Raw genomic sequence first — 22,114 nt, forward strand, 5'->3', positions numbered from 1 at the left:
TCGAAAATTCTCCTCAACAGAGTGGTAGATACCTCAGACAAACAACTAGGAGAATATCAGGGTGGTTTTCGAAAGGGAAGATCCTGTGAAGAACAAATTTTTAACTTAAAGTCAATAATTTGCCATAGAATGTTAACGAGCAATCCAATACTAGTGTCGTTTATAGTTTTCAAGAAAGCATTTGGTTCTATAGACAGAGAAACGATGCATAAGGTCATTAGAGAATTTTGGTGTTAAATCAAAACTAGCGAACATAATTCGTGAAACACTAACAGGTACAGTATCTAAAGTCAAATTTATGGGAGAAGTATCTCAGCCTTTTGAAATAAAAACTGGTGTTAGACAAGGTGATGGTTTATCATCTTTACTGTTTAACTGTGTTCTTGAAAACATTGTAAGAATCTAGAATTCGGAGCTAAAAAATCACTGAATTGAACCAATAACTCTGGGAAGTAAAACAAATGGAATTAAGGTAAAGTGCTTGGCTTTTGCGGATGATTTCGCAATACTTTCAGAAAACCTGACAGAATCAGTTACTCGAAGAAACAAAATTCATGACAAATATAAAAAGGACTCCAAATTCATAGAAACACGAATAGGTAAAATGGAGCGAGTAAATAAATTTAAATATCTTGGAGAAACTATACAACAGAATGGACTAGAAAATTCTGCAATAGATGTAAGAATTAACAAAATGGAAAGAGCATATGGTTTGACCAAAAATATTTACAACAAGAAATGTATATCTAGGAAAACAAAACTAAAAAACTCCACCACAGTGGTACGACCAGAATGTTTATATATGGATCTGAATGCCTATGCCTATATAATATAAGATGACAAAGTAGAGGTACTGGAAAGAAGGATTATTAAAAAAATAATGGATGCAATGAAAACTGCAGATGGTTAAAAAAAGAAGTAATGAGGAGATCTACAAAAATATAGAGAAAATATCTGAAGTAATGGACAAACTAAGATTAACCTTTTTTGGATATCTCTACCGAATGGATGGAAATAGACTAACAAAACAAATACTCCTATATTTCTGGAAGAAGAAATCGACAATAGCATGGATTACAGAAGTAAGAAAAAATCGGGAACATCATGGACAGAAGAAAGGAAGAGACTTCGTGGGGAGAAAATGAGGGAGTACTGGAAAAATAGGAAACAACAACAAAGGAAGAAGAGGAACTGAAGTTGCTAACGTGATCCTAGTTGGTCAATACGATAGTTAAAAAAAAAAAAAAAAAAAAAAATATGTAGATGATGATGTTGGTTTGTGGGGCGCTGAACATCAGTGTTCATATAAGTTCCAAATCTTTCCATGTCCAGCCTCGGCACTTCCCAAATGATGATGAGGGCAACACAAAACACCCAGTCCACGGGTGGAGAAAATCCCCACCCCGGCCGGGAATCGAACACAGGACCATGTGATCCAGAGGCAGCAACGCTAGCCAACAGACCGCGAACTGCGGACAATTACTGTCGAGTAATGAAATTTGTGGAATACGTTTGTCGAGGTAACATATTCCAGTAACAGGTTAATGTAAGCGCGAGATAAGCCACTGCATAAGTGAAATGCTGGTACATTAATAGCCTTTGTGAGTGCCAGAGTGTTGAATGCAAGCAGCAAACGTACATACATTATGCTGTATGGTGCCAGATGTAAGTTTGCGAGAGGGAATTCCATGCCTCTTGCAGCTGGTCGATCAATACAGGGACGGTTACTGTATTTAGTGGATGATGTTGGAGTTGTCGTCCGATGATGGCCCATAATTATGTGATCGATTAGAAACAGATGTGGTGATCGAGCGCGCCAAGGCAACATGACGACATTCTGTAGAGCATGTTAGCTTACGACAGCGGTGTGTGGGCGAGCGTTATCCTGTTGGAAATCACACCGTTTAATGCTCTTTATGAATGGCAGCAAATTGTTGTTCTGGACGTATGGGGTGCAGTGACGGATACAGAAAAACCTTAAAGAGGAGGCGCTGAAGATATCTTGAGCTACCTTTACTGTTACCGGGATAAAAATCAAATCACAACTCATTATACATGTATACGAGACAACGCCATCTTGTTGTTGTTGTTGTTGTGGTCTTTAGTCCTGAGACTGGTTTGATGCAGCTCTCCATGCTACTCTATCCTGTGCAACCCTCTTCATCACCCAGTACCTACTGCAGACTACATCCTTCTGAATCTGCTTAGTGTATTCATCTCGTAGTCTCCCTCTACGATTTTTACCCTCCACGCTGCCCTCCAGTACTAAATTGGTGATCCCTTGATGCCTCAAAACATGTCCTACCAACCGATCCCTTCTTCTAGTCAGGTTGTGCCACAAACTCCTCCCCAGTCCTATTCAATACCTCCTCATTAGTTATATGATCTACCCACTAATCTTCAGCATTATTCTTTAGCACCACATTTCGAAAGCTTCTATTCTCTTCTTGTCCAAAGTATTTATCGTCCATGTTTCACTTCCATACATGGCTACGGTTCATAAAAATACTTTCAGAAATGACTTCCTGACACTTAACAAATTTCTCTTCTTCAGAAAGGCTTTCCTTGCCATTGCCAGTCTACTTCCACCATCATCAGTTATTTTGTTCCCCAAATAGCAAACCTCATTTACTACTTCAAGCGTCTCATTTCCTAATCCAATTCCCGCAGCATTACCCGATTTAATTCGGCTACATTCCGTTATCCTCGTTTTGCTTTTGTTGATGCTCATCTTATGACCTCCTTTCAAGACACTGTCCATTCCGTTCAACTGCTCTTCGAAGTCCTTTGCTGTCTCTGGCAGAATTACGAAGTCACCGGCGAACCTCAAAGTTTTTATTTCTTCTCCATGGATTTTAATACCTACTCCGAATTTTTCTTTTGTTTCCTTCACTGCTTGCACAATATATGGATTGAATAACATTGGAGAGAGGCTACAACCTTGGCTCACTCCTTTCCCAATGGCAGCATAACAGGTCGAATCACCGGATTGACATACGAATTTGCAGTCAGGGTATTTGCAATAACCAAAAGAGTGCTCCTGCTACTATACGAAATCGCACCTCAGACCATAACTCCATGTGTAGGTCCAGTGCATTCAGGCGGCAGACAGGTTCGTAGCAAGTCTTAGACTGGCCTCCTTCTCATCAACACACAGCCATCACTGGCACCGAGGCAAAAGTAGCTTTCATCATACTGCACATCAGATCTCCACACTGCACTCCAAAGCGCTCTCCTGTTCACTAGAAAAAGCAAGGCAGCTAATGGAAGAGGCCTTAGCCATACCATTTGATACAATTGAAATTCCACCCACCTCTCCATCTGAAATGAGGAAGATAATAAACTCTCTCAAGAATAAAAGCTCACATGGGATTGATGGCATTTCCAGTAGGATAATAAAAGCTTGTTCCCAAGAAATAAGTGAGATTCTTAGCTGCATATGTAATATCTCTCTGAAGCAGGGTATTTTTCCAGATAGACTGAAGTATGCCATTGTTATACCACTGCATAAAAAAGGGGATATGTCTGATGTCAGCAACTACCGCCCAATCTCTCTTCTGACTGACTTATCCAAAATTCTTGAAAAAGTAATGTACTGTAGAGTAGCTTCACACCTTTGTAAAAGTAAAGTTTTAACAAAATGTCAGTTTGGTTTCCAGAAGGGTTTTTCAACGGAAAATGCTATATATACTATCACTGATGAAATATTAAATTCTCTGAGTAACCGGAAGTCACCCGCTGGGATTTTTTTGTGATCTATCAAAGGCTTTTGATTGTGTAAATCATGGAATACTTCTAGATAAGCTCAAGTATTGTGGTATGAATGGGACAGTGCTGAAATGGTTTAAATCATACCTAACGGGAAGAGTGCAGAAAGTTGAAATAAACAGTTCACATAATATGCAAAAAACTGGCGATTACTCAAACTGGGGAACAATCAAGAATGGGGTGCCGCAAGTTTCGGTGTTGGGTCCTTTGCTGTTCTTAATATATATTAATGACTTGCCATTCTATATTCACGAAGATGCAAAGCTGGTACTTTTTGCTGATGATACAAGTATAGCTATCACACCCGATGGACAAGAATTAACTGGTGAAATTGTAAACGATGTTGTTCAGAAAATCATTAAGTGGTTCTTTGCAAATGGGCCTTCATTAAACTATGACAAAACACAGTATATACGGTTCCACACAGTAAATGGAATGACACCATTAATAAATATAGACTTCGATCAGAAATCGGTAATGAAGATCATCCTTTCACTTATATATATATATATATATATATATATATATATATATATATATATATATATATATATATATATATATATATATATATATATATATATATATATATATATGAAATCTGTCATTAACAATCCGAACGAATTCAAAAGTTATAGCAGTGTACATGGCTACAACACTAGGAGAAAGGCTGATCTTCACTACTCAAGTTTAAATCTAACTTTGGTTCAGAAGGGGGTAAATTATACTGCCACAAAAGTCTTTGGTCTCTTACCTAATAGCATCAAAAGTCTGAGAGATAGCCATATAGCATTTAAAAGGAAATTAAAATAATTTTTAATGGCAACTCCTTCTACTCATTAGATGAATTTTTGGATATAGTAAGTGGGTAATTTCCTAAACTCAAATAATAATAATAATAATAATAATAATAATAATAATAATAATAATAACAATAATAAATAAATTATTGAGTGTAATGTAATATTTTGTCTAATATAATATCTTGTATAGACACCTTTTATTAACCTGACACGTTCAACATCATTACGAAGTGTCGTATTCATGATCTATGGAACAAGTACTAATCTAATCTAATCCTCTGACAGTCGCAAATAGTGTTGGTTTGTGGTCGGTGGAATGGACGCTACAGGGCGTTTAGTTCGGAAGTGCCCTTGAAGTAACCGAGTTGCAACAGTTCGCGGTGCAAACTGCTGCTCAGATCGCTGCAGTACGGTGCACCAGAGCCATACGCCGAAAACGACGGTGCTCCCTCTCGGTAGTGCTACGTGGCCTTTCGGAGCCCAGTCTCCTAGCAACCGTACATTCTCGTGAACACCGCTGCCAGCAGTCATTTACAGTGACTCCATTCCTGCCAAGTATTTCTGCGGCATCCCAGAAAGAGCCTGCAGCTTGTCGTAGCCCTATCGCACGACCTCGTTGAAACTCAGTGAGTTGTTGATAATGGCGTCCTTGTCGCTTCACGGGGATCACACCCTGCCTATCCAACCATGTTAATTTAGGCAAGTGTTTGACCCATTTCTGAACAAATTATTTGATGCAGGCCATTAATATTTTTCAAAAATGGTTCAAACTACTCTGAACACTATGCGACTTAACTTCTGAGGTCATCAGTCGCCTAGAACTTAGAACTACTTAAACCTAACTAACCTAAGGACATCACACACATCCATGCCCGAGGCAGGATTCGAACCTACCGTAGTGGTCGCTCGGCTCCATACTGTAGCGCCTAGAACCGCACGACCACACCGGCCGGCTGAATATTTTTACTGTATGTTATATGATGCTAATACAGGCAACTGTGCTAAAAAGAAATACTGTTTTAAATTTATTAACAAAAAATATTAAGTTTTTTTCTGCAGAAAATATTTTTTTGTGAACTTTCTAAGGGCGGAATATTAATGAATGTCGTATCAGAGGTGGTTTTTTATGTTATGCAGAGTCTGAAAATTTCATTCATTTATCTATGATAGTTTCTAATATAATGGGGCATATGTACTGAAAATTTTAGTTTCCGGGAAATTGACTTAAAAGAACAAACTTTTGAAATTTGTTACTTACAGTAAATTAAAACTGTCCTGCTGCATATGATGGCCCTTCTCTGGCCTCTAGCAGGTCTTCCAGCCTCTTTTTCACCTGCCTGGATGTTTGTCTTGCTTTCTTGGCCATATTAGATGCAGACTGTCTGCATCGGCTATCCTCATTTTATCGCACTGTTGCAACCCAGAGATCATATTTTCTCCAGGATTAATTCCCAAAATTTTCAGTACCCAACACTTTTTGGAAAAAAATAATTATGATACAAGTGATTCATGAACAACAACATTATGTTATACACAACAACCCACCACCTTATTTAATTAGTGGGTCCTTTTGTTATACATAACAAAGCAGCTTATACTAATTGGTTAATGGCACTTAATCTAACTATTTGACTACACTGGGTTATTCTAAGACTATCTACCCTGCAGTGTTACGGGTGTGCCAGGTGATATACAAACCTACTATTAAGGCCTGCTCGCTGAGCTAATCCCAGTGAGCATGCCCATATTACCACAACTGAATGTAATAACATCATCATGAACTCCTAGTTCATTGTATGCATGTCTACAAATACAGTTTTAGGAAGGCGGTTCCAAATGTCTGCCCAAGCAGACATTTCCTTAGGAGGTCAGGATGAGCCAAGTCTCTGAAAATAGGTTTAGTTGCTGTAATAACAGCAGCATGAAGAGAATGCTGGTGAGAGTAAGATTCTCCAGTTGCCTGAGCCCTGTTGTATTTGTACCACGAATTTTCTCCTCATGGACACAATCCATGGCATGGCTTATCATCAGTAGAGGACTTATGGAAGAATATAGCCCAAACATCTCTCTTCATTGCCTCCAGATTTTCTTTATATCTCCTAATTGCCTGCTCATAGCATACTTGCAAGTTTTCTGTAAAGATCTAAAATATATGCAGAAAAGTGGGTGATAGAAAAGTGGGCGTGGCTCATAAACGCACATGGTAGGAAAATGCCCTTTAAATGCTTGGAAAAAAATGCTTTTCAGAGTACTTAAATAAAACCTTAATCTATTGATATATGATGAAAACCGAAAATAGATTTTTTCGACCTGAACCACGGTGTGGTCCCCTTAAAGGCATTCTTGACAGAAATCAACAAGCCACAATCTCAAAGTTAACTAAATCTCGTAACCTTTATAGCGTGTTTTGAAAGCAAACCTGAGTTTTATTCTCATAGTGATGTTACTAGCGCCACTCTTATGCGACTGGTACAAGATTTTAATAAATGTAGAAACATGCCTACCAACTATCGTTTATGTCGCACAAACGCTTCTGGGTGTTGCAACTCTTTTTCCCGTCAGTGTATAAAGGGACGTTTTTTTTTAACTACATAGTGATCCTCCTATCTTTTACTAGAGAATAAAGAGCATTTATAGCAAAGCTGAAATTGTCAATGTCAAATTCGGGTTTCAATAGAAAATTGTTAGTTCGTAACGTGAAACGGAGGAATTTTGTAATAGAAACAAAGAGAACTGTATATTTGTATCATGTAGAGCTAGAAAACGCAATTTCCTCAACAAAACGTAAAATAAAAGAATAACAGTAGAAAACACATACATAAATATATCAAACATCGCTTCAATACTTCGTCAGACCTAAATAAAATATGTTTCTGTTATTGATAAACATTTTCGCATCTATCAATAATACAGGAAACTCTTGTCACTGACCATGATGAAGAGCGTTCTGTTGGGTTCAAAATAACAACGATAATTACAAATAATTATGTTTGTGCGTGTAAACTGTAGTTGCACCAGAAGTAATTGCTTTGGTTACAAAAAGCGGAGAAGTTACGCGATCAACTAATTTTTGTAACTTATAAAATGCAGCTCCTATTCTGTAAGGATGTCAGATGCTCAATCAACTAACACTCAATGACGTGCGATTCTAATTAAGTGCGAAAAAAGGATCAAAGAAAGGAAAAAAACAAAGAGACGCTGCTCCCAGTATCTTTCTCTATTTTTCGTTCCTTACTAATGTTGACACTAGTAACGGTAATCATAGCATTTATTACATTTATGTACTCCGTAGTTAATGAACCATAGTTTAACTAGAGCGCAACTCCAGTCTATGGCATTATTTGGGTTTGTTTAGTCGCCCAGTCAAAGTCTTTTTATTAGAGGCCACTTTACGACTTGCCCACCGATGATGATGAAATGATAATGATGCGAACGCATTACTGAGGCCCCGAATAGATAAGACTCCGACCCGCCTGGGAATCGAACCCGGGACAAGCTGAACTATAGACAGCAGTACTAGAGCTGCGAACGTTTGTGCGAAATCAGCGACAGCCAAGTGGTTACTCGGGACAGAACTGGGTTTCACATTATAAAACATCTCTCTCCTTTTCTACACCGCACTACGAAAGCCCACAACCGATTTTTTAAAACTTTTATAGCAATACTGCCAACACCATATAGACCGAAGCGCTAAAGCAACTGTTATAGGCATGCATATTCAAATACAGAAATATAACAGGCAGAATACGGCGCTGCGGTCGGCAATGCCTATATCAAACAACAAGGGTCTGTTGCAGTTGTTAGATCGGTTACTGCTGCTACAATAGCAAGTTATCAAGATTTAAGTGAGTTTCAACGTGATGTTCCTCGGCGCACTAGCAATTGAACATAGCCTCTCCGAGGTCGCGCTGAAGTGGGGATTTTCCTGTGTGGCCATTCCACGAGTGTATCGTGAATATCAGGTATCCGGTAGAACATCAAATCTCCCACATCGCCGCGGACGGAAAAAGATCCTGCATGAATTGAACCAACGACGACTGAAAAGAATCGTTAAAGGTGACAGAAGTGAATTCCGTAAATTACTGCACATTTCAGTGCTGGGCCATCAACAAGTGTCAGCGTACGAACCGTTCAACGAAACATCATCGATATGACCCTTCGGAGCGAAGGACCACTCGTGTGCCCTTGATGACTGCACGACACATTGCTTTACGCATTGTGTGGTTCCGTCAACACCGACATGGGTCTATTGATGACTGGAATCATGTTGCCTGGTCGAACGAGCGGATGGACGTGTAACGGTATGGAGGCAACCCCATTAATCCATGGACCATGCATGTCAGCAGGGAACTGTTCAAGCTGGTGGAGGCTCTGTAATGGTGTGGGGTGTGTGCACTTGGGGTGATATAAGACCCCTGATACGCCTATATACGACTTTGACATGTGAAATGTACCTAAGCTTCCAGTCTGATCACCTACAATAAATAGTGTCCATTGTGCAATCCGGCGGAAAATGCTACACAGTGGCTCCAGGAACACTCTTCAGGTTTAAACACTTCCGCTGGCCACAAAACTCTCTAGACATGAACATAATTTAGCATATCTGGGATGCCTTGCATCCTGCTGCTCAGAAGAGATCTCCACCCCCCACCCCCAGCCCCGTACTCTTATTTATGGGCAGCCCTGCAGAATTCATGGTGTCAGTTCCCTCCAGCACTACTTCAGACGTTAGCCGAGTCCATGTCGCCTCGTGTTGCGGTACTCCTGCGTGCTCGCGGGAGCCCTACACAATATTAGGCAGGTGTACCAGTTTCTTTGGCTCTTAATGAGTAGATTTTCCTTTTTTAAATTCGCTCAATAACTAGTTTCAAATACTGAAAATCAATTTTTGTGGCCCCTGGGAGCAAATCCGCATGCGGCCATTCTGATTTAGATTTTCCTTGTTTTCCTTAAATCACTTGAGACAAATGCCGGGATGATGGTTTCTTTGAAAGAGCACAGCCATTTTCCTTCCCCCGTTCTTCGCTAATCCGACGGGACCGATGATCTCGCTGTTTGGTCCACTCACCAAAATCAGCCAACCAACCATGTCCCTGAGAGCCGTTATGTAGGCAATTTGCAACTGGGACCGCGTGAACACTTAGCTGTATGCTAATATAGACTATAGGGAGTTGAAAAACTACGTAAATCGTGTGTACTACGAAACTCTAGTAATTTGGTACTTTCTGTTTCAGTTACGTTGCTGGTGAAGGCAAGAGGGCTATTGATGGAGCTACACTCACGTACTGTGCGAGCGAGAGGGACTGTCGCAAAACAGCAGACCAGGTGAGTACTAGCCACAGTGGTTCTGTTATTAAAGTACCCCGAAGGACTGGTGTGTGAACTGTGGTGCTCAGTTAATTTCTAAGCACTTCGCACAATATAGACGTCTTGTCTAAATCATTTGCAATCCATTTTTACCTTGTGATAACATTATTAAACGACAGTATCACCTGGTCGTATGTAAAATCGCTAAGAGCCTGTAAGGGTTCCAATCAGTCGCTTGCTGGCCAGTTTGGTGTGGCAGTTGAAGATAGCAAAACGAAAGCTGAAATTTTAAATTTCGCGTTCATGAAGTCGTTAACACAGGATAATCGGACAAATATACCGTCATTTGATCATCGGACAGACTCCTGTATGGACGACGCAGTAATAAGCATCCCTGGCGTGGAGAAACAACTGAAAGATTTGAAAGCAAGTAAATCACCAAGTCCAGAGGGAGTCCCAATTAGATTTCACATATAGTACTATACCACATTTCCACCCTTGCCTAGCTTGTATTTATCGCAAATATCTCGCCCAGCACTGAGTTCTAAGCGACTGGAAGAAGGCACAGGTTACTCCAGTATATAAGAATGGTTAAACAACAGACCCACAAAATTACAGACTGAACCGTGATTTATTTTCAAAGAATATTCTTAAGGATTTATTTTATTTACTAGCGATTCATCAAGAACATTAACACATTTAATCACACTATGTAATCATGGAAGTAGTTGCCAGGGAATAACTGATAAAATCATAACCAAATTCCATTTAACAAATTGGATTTTTATTCACTTTAATAGTGCCTGAAAGCATTATTTAAAAGAAAGAAATTTAAAAGTATAATCAGAAAGCACCCTCCACATATCAAAGTTACAATTTATTCAGAGGCAGAAAGAAACAAGTTTTGACTGTATGAATTTTCGGGCAGAGAACCTTGGCGTTCCCTTTTGACATGGCCGCAGTTACGACCTCTCACAGCAGCCTCTGAAAAACTACACTGGTGCAAATCTGCAACACAGCAGATTACTTTAAACTAAGAGTTTTAACAATTTATACAAGCACACAATCTATGCAACCCCCGTAGGAGGGATGGTTCAAATGGCTCTGGGCACTATGGGACTTAACATCTGTGGTCATCAGTTGCCTAGAACTTAAAACTAACTAACCTAAGGACATCACACATATCCATGCCCGAGGCAGAATTCGAACCTGCGACCGTAGCAGTCGCGCGGTTCCAGACTGAGCGCCTAGAACCGCTAGACTACCGCGGCCGGCTAGGAGGGATGGAAATGGAACAAAACACTAACAGTTAAAATATTAACCTTGCCACCGAAGGTGCAAATTGATTTTAACTTCTAAGAAAAGTCTTACGGTGAAAGGGTGGCAACTTTATATACTAAAATGATCATTTAAATGAAACCCCATGAAATGCAATCTTATATAAAATGCTACAAGGTTTGCGAAACAATAGTTAAGATGCTGTACAGTACACAGATACCGCCTGTCAAGATCACGGGCAATAATATCAAAGTTCCCAAAGATCAAAATATATTTCAGGTATTAGGCCATTACACTCCAAGCAATACATTCGTTAACACACCAAATCCGACAAACATGACAGAGGCCCCTAACGTACGGTAGATTGATACGGAGATTACCGAACAACCCGAACCGCAGGTTGCTCTAACCCACCCCTGCTCCACAAGGGAAAAACGGACCACCCAATTTATAAACAACCACCTTCCCGCGGGTGGGCAAACGGAGAAAATGGTGGGACGACCCCAAAGCGAAACGGCTGCTGACCTCACCAAGAAAACAAGTAGAACTTAACAAGAGTAAATCAAACAAGATATCACCAATCACTTAACTTGTAATAAACTGCGATTTCTCGAGAAGACCTGGCGCAGCACCCCCAAATCGCTCTCCCGAACCATCTGCTGCCAGCCGCTTCAACGGATGCAGGAAGGCGCGCCGATCTCCCGTCTCATGGCGTCGCAGCTCGCCCCGTCCAGACCGATGTCGTAGGTTGACTCCTGTAGCTGTCGTGTCGACCGCGAAGCCACTATCCCTCGCTAAACGCCGCGGCCCACTGGACTCAACGTGGCGACCTCACATTCGCCGACGCTCAAGACAGACAATCATCTTGTGTCTCAGAGCGCGACCGACCAACCAATCGATCCAACCGCCAATGACCATTGCCTGAGCAAACTCGAGTAGACTGGCGGCCTAACGCGCAAACTCAGATGCAGAGTTCTCTTACTGACGGAGTAGAAAGACTCATTTTGCCGGCCTTAAAGGTTGATCCGAACGACAGACAGACACTAGCTGCCTAACAAATGCGGACGAGAGACTGGCCTACACTGACCGACTGGCGAGCTCATAGCGCCCTCTTAAAAGAACGTGAACAGGCAACCTTTCCCCTTTCCCGCCAGAGGGAGACACCAAAGCTGCGATTGCCACAGCGGCGCCACCGGAGGGCGACTGCTTCACACAACGCGTTGCGGCGCGCTCTTCAAAACAGCAGTTTTGACCAGGGCCCACAGACCAATATCCCTAACTTCGGTATTCTGCAGAGTCCTTGAATGTATTCTTAGTTCAATAACAAACTTTCTTGGGACTAAGAAGCTTATGTTCACGAATCACTATGGCTTTAGAAAGCATCGCTCGAACGAGACTTGGCTTGCCCTTTTCTCACATGATACACTGCGAACTAAGAATAAAGAGCAAGAGGCAGTTTCCTTATTTGTATATTTATGGAAAGCATTTGACACGGTGCCCCATTGCAGCCTGTCAAAGAAAGTACGAGCATATGGGTTATGTTCACAGATGCACGAGTGGCTCAGAGGCCTTGCATATGGAACCCATTGCGATGTCCTCAACGACGAGTGTTCATCACAGACAAGGTTGTTGGCAGGAGTGCCGCAGGGAAGTGTGATAGGACCGCTGTTGTTCTTTATAAATGATTTGGCGGACAGGGTCGGTAACAATCTGCGGGTGTTTCCTATTGATGCCGTAGTATACGGTAATGTGCCGATGTTGAGTGACTCTACGAAGGTACAAGATGACTCAGATAAAATTTGTAGTTGGTGCGACGAATGGCAGCTGGCTGTAAATGTGGGACAATGTCAGTTAGTGCGGATGAATGGGAAAAACTAACCTGAAATGTTCGATTACAGTATTACCAGCGTCCAGCTGGATGCAGTCAAGTCGTTCAGATATCTGGGCACAACGTTGCAAACCGATATGAGGTGGAACGAACATGTGAGAACTGTGATAGGAAAGGATTCTAATCGTGGTGTGAGTAGAAGGAGTGGTGGTGGTGTAAAATTCCTAATAACCAGACGTTGCGCCCATGTACTGGATTAATTTCTAAACCTCTCCACAGAGTATCGTGAAGTTAGGGCATGTGACAGTTGAAAGTTTACCTCTCGTGCATTCTGAATTGCAGAAACTCCGAAAAGATACGAGGGTTGTTTTTTAAGTAAGAGCCGTTCTCGCGTATAGTCCCGTAGTTCGCGCGGACGCCGCAACAAGCCACCGCGCCACTTGCCGGCATCCTTCCCGTTCACACTGATGCAAGTTGCAGCTCTGTAGCTGACGTGTACGCATCGCTGTGCTCCTTTATAATGTTTACGGTTATTGAACCGCCCGCCGCGTGTGAGATACGGTCAGTGATACGTTTTTTGACCGCGAGAAGCCTATCAGCTGCAGATATTCATCGTCAGTTAACAGAAGTTTATGGCTCGAATGCAATGAGTGAAGGTAAAGTGCGTCAATGAATTAGTTTAAAAATGGCCGTCAAAACGTCCATGACGAAGAACGCTCAGGCCGGCCCTCTGTGATCACTGATGATTTGGTGGCTGCAGTCGAAACAAAGATTCGTGAGGACAGAAGATTCACAATTTCCACTCTTTCTTTGGAATTTCCACAAGTTTCAAGATCGGTTTTGTACAAAATTGTGTCTGAAAACCCAAACTTTAAGAAACTGTGTTCTCGGTGGGTACCCAGACTCCTCACAGAGGACCACAAAGGGAAGAGATTTGCCACTTCATTGGACTTTTTGATTCGTTACGAGGAAGAAGGGGATGACATGTTGAGTCATATTGTCACTGGAGATGAAACATGGGTATCCCATTATCACTCCCGAAAGCAAGCGACAATAGGTGGAATGGGGACACACAACCTCACCCGTCAAGGTCAAAGCCCAACAGACGCTGTCAAAGCGCAAGATTATGGCATCTGTGTTCTGGGACCGGCGCGGTGTTTTGCTAGTGGACTTTATGCCGCGAGGAACGACAATCAACTCAGATGCCGACTGTGCAACTCTAAAGAAGCTCCGCAGAGCAATTCAAAACAAAAGGCGCGGCATGCTGACAAAATGAGTTTTGCTCCTGCACGATAACGCTAGACCTCACACCTCTCAAAAGACTCGGGATTTGATTGACTCTTTTGGCTGGGAAGTTTTGGACCGTGCACCATACAGCCCCGACCTTGCTCCTAGCGATTTTCACCTTTTCCGGTACCTGAAACACCATCTTGGCGGGCAGCGCTTCAATGACGACGATGGAGTGAAGCGGCCGTGAACTCTTGGCTGTCGGAGCAGGCAGCCGAATTCTTTGAAGAAGGAATTAAAAACTTAGTTGTACGGTATGACAAGTGCTTAAATAAACAAGGCAACTATGTAGAAAAATAGGTAAAAGTGTGTAGAATCAGAAAATAAAAGTTTTTTTACAAAAGTATTTGAATTTTTTTTTTCAAAACAAAAACGGCCATTACTTAAAAAACAACCCTCGTATGCTCTGAGTCGAGCAGTCGACCTCGCAGTGTATTACTGTCTTTCACACACACAACATAACTTCGTGATGAAGCACTTTGGCAGGGCAGCTATTGTGACCAATGAGAAGCAGACACGGTGTGTGATTCTCTAATACATTACTTTGTTCATCGTAATGGTAATGGGCAAAAATAGACACTTACTGTGACGAACTAAGTTGTGATAAGCAGATGGCCTAAAATTGTTAACGAGTAAGTAACCCAACTTGTAGCCAAACTGCTTGCACTGGGCTTGCCTGGCGCAGTCCTTTTGCCTAACTTTTCTATCTAGAAATGTGAAATTCAAAGGCACAGGGCAAACAAGTCGCGTGCGAGAGGCGTTAAATTAGTAATGCTACACTTTTTTTTCTCGGTTGAAAAAAAAAACGCGTAATTTGATGTAGGACATCGTGTAATATTCCCGCTTCAGCCCCTATAGTTTCGTGAAGTTCCCATTGGTAGAGACGCTATAGATATCATTCAAAAAGGCGTCTGTAATGCAGGCGCGTTACAAACAGAAGCTGCTATTGAGTTTCTTTTGGCGGAAAACCAGAGGATCGTACATGTTCACAGCCGTTTGCAGAATGTCATAGGGGACGAGGCAGAGAACAAAAGCGTTGCAAAGTAATTATGAAGACGTGAAGAACAAAAGTGTAGAATGTTTATAATGTTTGCTTCATGTAAAAAGTTTTAAGAGTTTTCACACAAACTTGTTGCAGGGATTACTTTTCATCATGCCCTCGTAAATGTGTCCAGGGAACAATGTGGCGCGTTTGCCTCACATTGGTCCCCTATAGCTGCCCCTCCAAAGTGCTTCCTCATGGACTCCCAGTCTCCTACTAAAGAGTTAAAGGCCGTCACCCTTACAGAGATAATTGATCCATAAAGAGGATATCTATGTAGATATCTGCAATTTAGAATACACCGAATAAATTCAGTTTTGAAAGTTGTGGTTGAGACAGGCATCTTTCATCATTCTCCTTTTACATTTCAGAGCCCAAGTCTTTTTCAGGAAGACCAGCACAAGACCTTGATCGTCTAACGTCAGCACAAGACCTTGATCGTTTAACGTTCTACAAACAAAGATTATTCAACCATGGAATCTGGCTTCATGTTATTCCAACTTAACCCTCCCAAATAAGGAAATAAAGTAATGGAGCAATATGTCACTGTAAATGGTACAGAGTTGCAGATTTAACAAAAATTTATAATAATTATTATAGCTGGCTAAGATGCTCATATAACAAATGTACGGATTTTTCTGATAGGCATGCTTAAGAAGCTGTTTACATTTTGGCAGTTCGTTGACAGAAGATTTAATTTCAGGAGGGTGAGCTTCTGTGGTGGCATGATGAACACCTTCCCATAACGTGCTAAGGTTCTTTAGTTTAAGCGGCCATTGTCACAATCAATAAAAACACTCTAAAGAAGTCACTTGCAATAGTGACCGATACGTCAATAGTTTTATGTATTAACAATTCGGTCTCAAACCTAGAAAAATATTATTGACTGTGCTTTAGTTTATTTAATTTATCTGTCAGGTTCTTCGGTACTATGCGAACCAGATCTGCCAAGTCATGGATCAAGTCGGTACATAGGTCATTGGTAAACAAGAGTACTAAAAAATTAAAAAAAACTATGAAAGTGATTGCGGAGCATAATAAATAACATATTACATATTACTGTTAGGAAGTGCACAGAATAGGAACATGACTCGAGGACACCTTGGATTTATCACCCCTTTTTACTTCAGTTTTGCTGGAAGCCTACTGAAAATGGAACTTGCTGAACAGAGCTCACCTTCCTGTATAATGCTTAAGGATGTGTTGTGAAAGTGTATATAGTTTTTCTCATTTAATGTTCACAAATAAATATTGCAATATCTTCTGAATGAGTCAAAACTGTAAACCATAAGCCCCATTGTGATGTATGCATGCACAGCGGTGTAAGATTAAGAATTGAGAGACATGTGAACAACGATTTTTAAGATATATTGCATATATTTTACTTGCATGACGCGTTTCGGCAGCATGCTGCTATCATCAGGAGCATTTTAGTTATTTTTACATTGTAATTAAATGAAGTGAGATTAGTTTCCTTTGCTGAGTGTGCCAGTGAGCTTATGCGTCGGAAAAGACGCATGTCCTGGAAGATAAATATTTCATAGTGTGTACGTTACGTGATAAGTATGATTACACATTTTGTTAGTGCATTTACTTACGTTTATGTTGGTAACTTCATTGTCTGGTGCACAGAGCACAGTAACAAGTACAGCACAGCTTAACACTTTCGCAGTCATTTGTTTATATCAATCCAAAGAATTATAAAAGCTGAGAGAAACTAGTTTCTATACAATAGTATACAGTGAAGATGAACATTTGTGTCTAGATGTATTTATGTCATGGCTAATATCTTTTGTACTTAACAGCACAACGTTCTGCTAATGGTAACCACATACAGCTTGGAATTTGTGTATTTTGTTTTCTATATCGGAGTTAAAATCAAAACTTTAGCACACCTTCCGAAATTACATAAATCAATTTTTGAGCTGACTGGATATTTTCCTCCTGTTGCCGTTTATTACTAAGATCCTTAAGTTGTACATCTTGCTATTCAGTTTATCTGGTCTAGTGATCTTTGGAGGTCATCTTCAGTCCTCTGAATAATAAGAGTATCACCTGCAAACAGAAGCACAGTCAGCTACTTCTCATTCACCAACTTAATTCTTTTTTTTACTCTACATTTCAATTGGGGAAGAATGAAATCAGTATAAGTATTAAAAACGGTAGTTAATAGTCCACCCTCTTGTGTTACACCTTGTTTAACAAGTATTTATTGCAACTGGTATGCACTTGTTGAAGTTTAACAATTAATTTGTATTATGTTACATAATTCCTGGTTATACTGCCCTATAAAAAGGTATTATTACTACAAATTTTATTAATCTATCAGGTCTGCTGTAACGGCTGGAGGCGGGACCCCGATTCGAAGAAGTTACGGTGCATCAAGATCGTCCGTAATGACTCTGCAGTGAATATTTATACTGACCTGGGCAGTGCTGAAGATTCCAGACCTGTTGGCAGGTTTGAGAATGCATTGAAGAAAGAAGCTGGTGTCCAGAAGAGCGTGAGACGCCCTCGTGGATCACCATCCTCGCCAGAGAACACTTCTCCTGGGAGTCCTCTTGTAAATATTGGCCATAGTGAAGCAAATGTAGCCTCGAATGAGAGTGTTAAGGTGTCAGGCACAGCTGATGATCACTCTGTACGGGATCGACAACAGGCCTCGCAAAATGCCTCTCTGGAAGTGGCAGGCAAAGGAAATGGGAAGACCGGGACTGGGACACTCAAAAGCAACCCGACCAACTCTCCAGCGATTCCGGCTGTAGCTGGCAGTGGTACCGGCCACACGTTGACAAATGCGAAACAGCCAGTAGAGCCTCCGGGAAGTAGTGCCAATAACACTCAGTCGGAGCCAAATGCTGCGAGCAGTGCTCAACTACCTGTCACTACCACCAGGAATACCCCACATTCCAGTACAGAAAAACAATCTCCACCCTCCGAAAGCCATACAGATGTGACTGGTACTAACCAGAAATCCTCGCAGAATCTGCCAGCGTCTCCACATGAACAGTCGAACACCATTTCTAGCCAGGTTGAAGAGCCACATAGCATTCCACCAGTGGTTGTTCACGCTGAACCCAAAAACGACAGTAGCAGTCCCAGGTAAGATGAAATGTGCTGTACAAACAATGTATGTTCTTGTACTGTGTGTTTACTGTAAGTTCGCCGATCGGCTGCCATTAGTCCGATTACTTGATAGTTGCCAGCCGTCACTTGTTGCTACAGTGTTGCCACATCCGCTGCCGGCTATTGCTCTTCTTCTTCTTCTTCTTCTTCTTCTTGCGTTACGGCCTCTGTAGGACCACGGGTAGCCCCTATGTGGGCTGCATTTTCCTCTTCTTCTCCCAGAACCTCTTCATTCTTTCTCTTCTCCTCTCCTGCTCTTCTTCAGAGATCTCCAGTTTACGTTTCTCCTGGCGGCTCCATTGGTGACATTCTAATCTTTTCCCGTATTCTTCTCTGTCATTGACCTCCGGCATATTTGTCATTGTATATTTGTTCCTCCAATTTTCCTTTCCGTCGACATTGATCCCCAATTCCAACCAGTCCTTCCGAAGTTCAACAATCCACTGGTTCCTGTGTTTTCCCCTTGTCCTCCCCGTTGTTTCCCACAATCTCTTCGTCATTCTGTCCATACTCATCCTAACTACTTGCCCAGCAAACCTTGCCCTTTTGAGTCTGATTTCCCCGGATATTGTTCTCATGTTCCGGTACAATTCTTCCCTAGGTCTTCGCATCCACCTCTCTCCGCCTCTTTTGGGACCTAGTATTTTTCTCAGTATGTTTCTCTCTTCTTTTTCTAGTTCCTCTGCCCCATTTATTCCCAGTGTCATCGTCCCAGCAGCATATAATGCTGCGTTCCTCACTGTTGCCTTGTAGTGGCTTATCCTTGCCTCTGTGGATATATCCTTTTCATTGTATACCTCTCTCGTCATACAGAAGGCTGACCTCATCTTCTTTATCCTCTGTGTTGTTCCCTCCTTGCTCCTGTTCCTTCCTGTTATATATTCTCCCAGGTATTTAAATTCGTCCACCATTTGCACAGTGCCTTCTGGTGTTTCCCAGTCTGCAGTGGTGTTTAATGTCTTTGTCTTGTTATAGGCGATTCTCAGTCCCACCTTTCTGGCTACCTTACTTACGTTGTCGAGGTGTGTCTTTGCGTCTTCTTCCGTCTCACTTTCTATGTCATCTGCAAAGGCTAGGCAGTCCACTTGAGCCCTGTTGTCCTTTTTGTCCCCCACATGAGTCTTTGGTGTTCCCGTCCAGTGATCAGGCAGTGGAGAGCAATAAACGAGTGAGACGGAAGAAGACGCAAAGACACACCTCGACAACTTAAGTAAGGTAGCCAGAAAGGTGGGACTGAGGATCGCCTACAACAAGACAAAGACATTAAACACCACTGCAGACTGGGAAACACCAAAAGGCACGGCTATCGCTCCGTTATACTAGATGCATTCAGAAAGTAAGGTAGGTGACTTTATATTTTCGTGAAAAAATATTTATTTATTCATCAATATTCATGTTGTCCCCTTCAAAGTAATCCTCCTCAGATATAATACACTTGTACTAACGTTTCTTCTAATTTGGAAATCTGTGATAAGTTCCTATGGGACCAAACTGCTGTCGTCGGTCCCTAGGCTTACACACTACTTATCTAACTTAAACTGACTTAGGCTAAGGACAACACACACACACACACCCATGCCTGAGGGTGGATTCGAACCTCCGACAAGGGTAGCCGCGCGTTTCTTCTAATCACCGAAGCACTTCATATAAGCACTTTTTGGTACGGCTTTGAGTACTTCCAGTGATGCTGTTTTTATTTCCTCAACCGTTCGTCATTTCATAGATCGCCTCAGTTTAGGGAACAGGAAAAAATCGTAGGGGCCCAAATCCGGAGAATATGGTGGCCGAGGCATGATTGACGTGTTGTTTTTGGCCAAAAAATCTCTTACAAGCAACGATGATCGAGCAGGTCCATTGTCGTGATGCAAAAGCCATCAATTGTTTTTTCACAATTCCGGATCATATTTCCGTATTACTTCTCGCAAACGGCGCATAACACCAAGGTAATACTCCTTATTGGCCGTACGACCTTGAGGAAAAAATTCACGTGAACAAAACTTTGACATTTGATCGAACTCGTCGTGTTTTTTCGGTCTCGGCTCTCCGGGATGCTTCCATTGGGACGACTAGAGTTTGGTTTCGACGTCATAACCGGAAACACATGTTTCGTCACCAGTTATGACCCTTTTGCGCAAATCATGCTCATCATTGACGTCATTCAAGAGCTCCTGAGCTATGCTCGTACGACGATTCTTGTGATCAAAACAGGGAAGTGTTGGAACAAACTTCGCTGACACCGTCGTCTCACGCCCAAAACATCCGAATAAAGTTGCATGACACGAACCAACCGATATGCAGCAACTTGTCTTACGGTAATTCGACGACTTTCCAAAACAATTTTCTTCCCAGCTTCGACGTTATCATCTGTTGTTGATGAGGGCGTCCAGAGAATCTTGTCGGCCGTCTTGGAAGAGCTTGTACCACTTGTAAACATCTTTTTTTACTCATAGCAGGTTCACCATATGCCACTCTCAACATTTCAAGTGTTTTAGAGCACGTGATTCCATTTCCACACAAATTTGATGCAAATTCTTTGCTCCATTTTTTTATAATAACGAAAATAGCCGAGCTCACTAAAAGACGTCTAACCTTTCTATCTGTCAAAAACAAACGAAGTATTCTGTGAACTTGAAACTGTGATCGTATGTTCGGGACATGTTACCAATATAACAAAAAAGAAGGTCGATAATCGTCGTTGCCCGCGCAATTTGGAAAGTCACCTTACTTTTTTTAACAGTCCTCGTACGTGAGACACAAACACGGCTGGTCACTTGACAAATGCCGTTAATGTGAAGGCGGAGCGATGTTGGAATCGGCCGCTGCGAGGTGTGACGGAAATGGGAGATACTGTGCCGGCAGATGATTTTAAGTGACCAATGGCTGAACTGCAGCAGACGACGCTTTTTGTAGCTCTGAATTTAAACTCTAATCCTAACCTAACCACAACCTCGTGACGTACAATGTATCCAAGTAAACGGCGATCGACAGTCTGTGACAGACCTAAAATCACGATCGTTTCGTTCGTAGTTTTAAGGCTACTCTCTGCGAGCAATCGCAAGCAGAACGTTTCACAACATGTTTGTTTGCATAAACATCTTCCACCTAAAAGTTTCAGTTTTTTGCGCTACCCGTGGATAGTAATTTCCGCTGTCATTAGTTACCTGGAACTAGGTTCACACTTGCTACGGTTGAAGGCGGCAGAAGCAGATTCCAAACGAAAACAGGATAATAGAAAGAAAAATAAGAAAAAGAGTGTAGAATTTGACTCAGCAAAGTATTAGAAATACTAAAAAGGTAGATTTAAACGAATAAATTGAATAAAAATTATAATCAGACTCTTTTGATCAGATTTAGAAAAATAAAAAGAGATTCGAACCTTCGCCCTTTTTGCACGTCAGGTTTATACACTCCACTGCACCTTTCAGTGTAGTCCAGAAGGCCCTTGTATTTATGACTGGTGCTTCAGAAAAAACTTTGTGTTCTGTCTTACGGCAGGTCTTGTGATGGGGGAAACCTCGTCAGAGAGGTCCACCGCATGAGCGTGTAGGAAATTGACTGCAGTGGCGGTTTCCCATTGCCTTCCACTGATGATGATGAAATGATAATGAGGACAACACAACGCCCAGTCCCCGAACGAAGAAAATCTCCGACCCAGCCGGGAATCGAACCCGGGTC

General features: G+C 41.7%; 1 protein-coding gene across 1 annotated transcript in view; it reads left to right on the forward strand.

The window, feature by feature from the left end:
* LOC126293180 (mucin-5AC-like) overlaps positions 1 to 22,114 on the forward strand; it is a 227,332-nt gene that overhangs the window by 152,139 nt on the left and 53,079 nt on the right. The window contains exons 3-4 of the mRNA XM_049986281.1: positions 9,806 to 9,896; positions 17,643 to 18,415. Of these exons, the coding sequence (XP_049842238.1) occupies positions 9,806 to 9,896; positions 17,643 to 18,415 (864 nt within the window). The remainder of the gene's footprint in view (positions 1 to 9,805; positions 9,897 to 17,642; positions 18,416 to 22,114) is intronic.

This window comes from Schistocerca gregaria, chromosome 10 (assembly GCF_023897955.1).
Source record: "Schistocerca gregaria isolate iqSchGreg1 chromosome 10, iqSchGreg1.2, whole genome shotgun sequence".
In the NCBI taxonomy this organism is placed as follows: domain Eukaryota; kingdom Metazoa; phylum Arthropoda; class Insecta; order Orthoptera; family Acrididae; genus Schistocerca; species Schistocerca gregaria.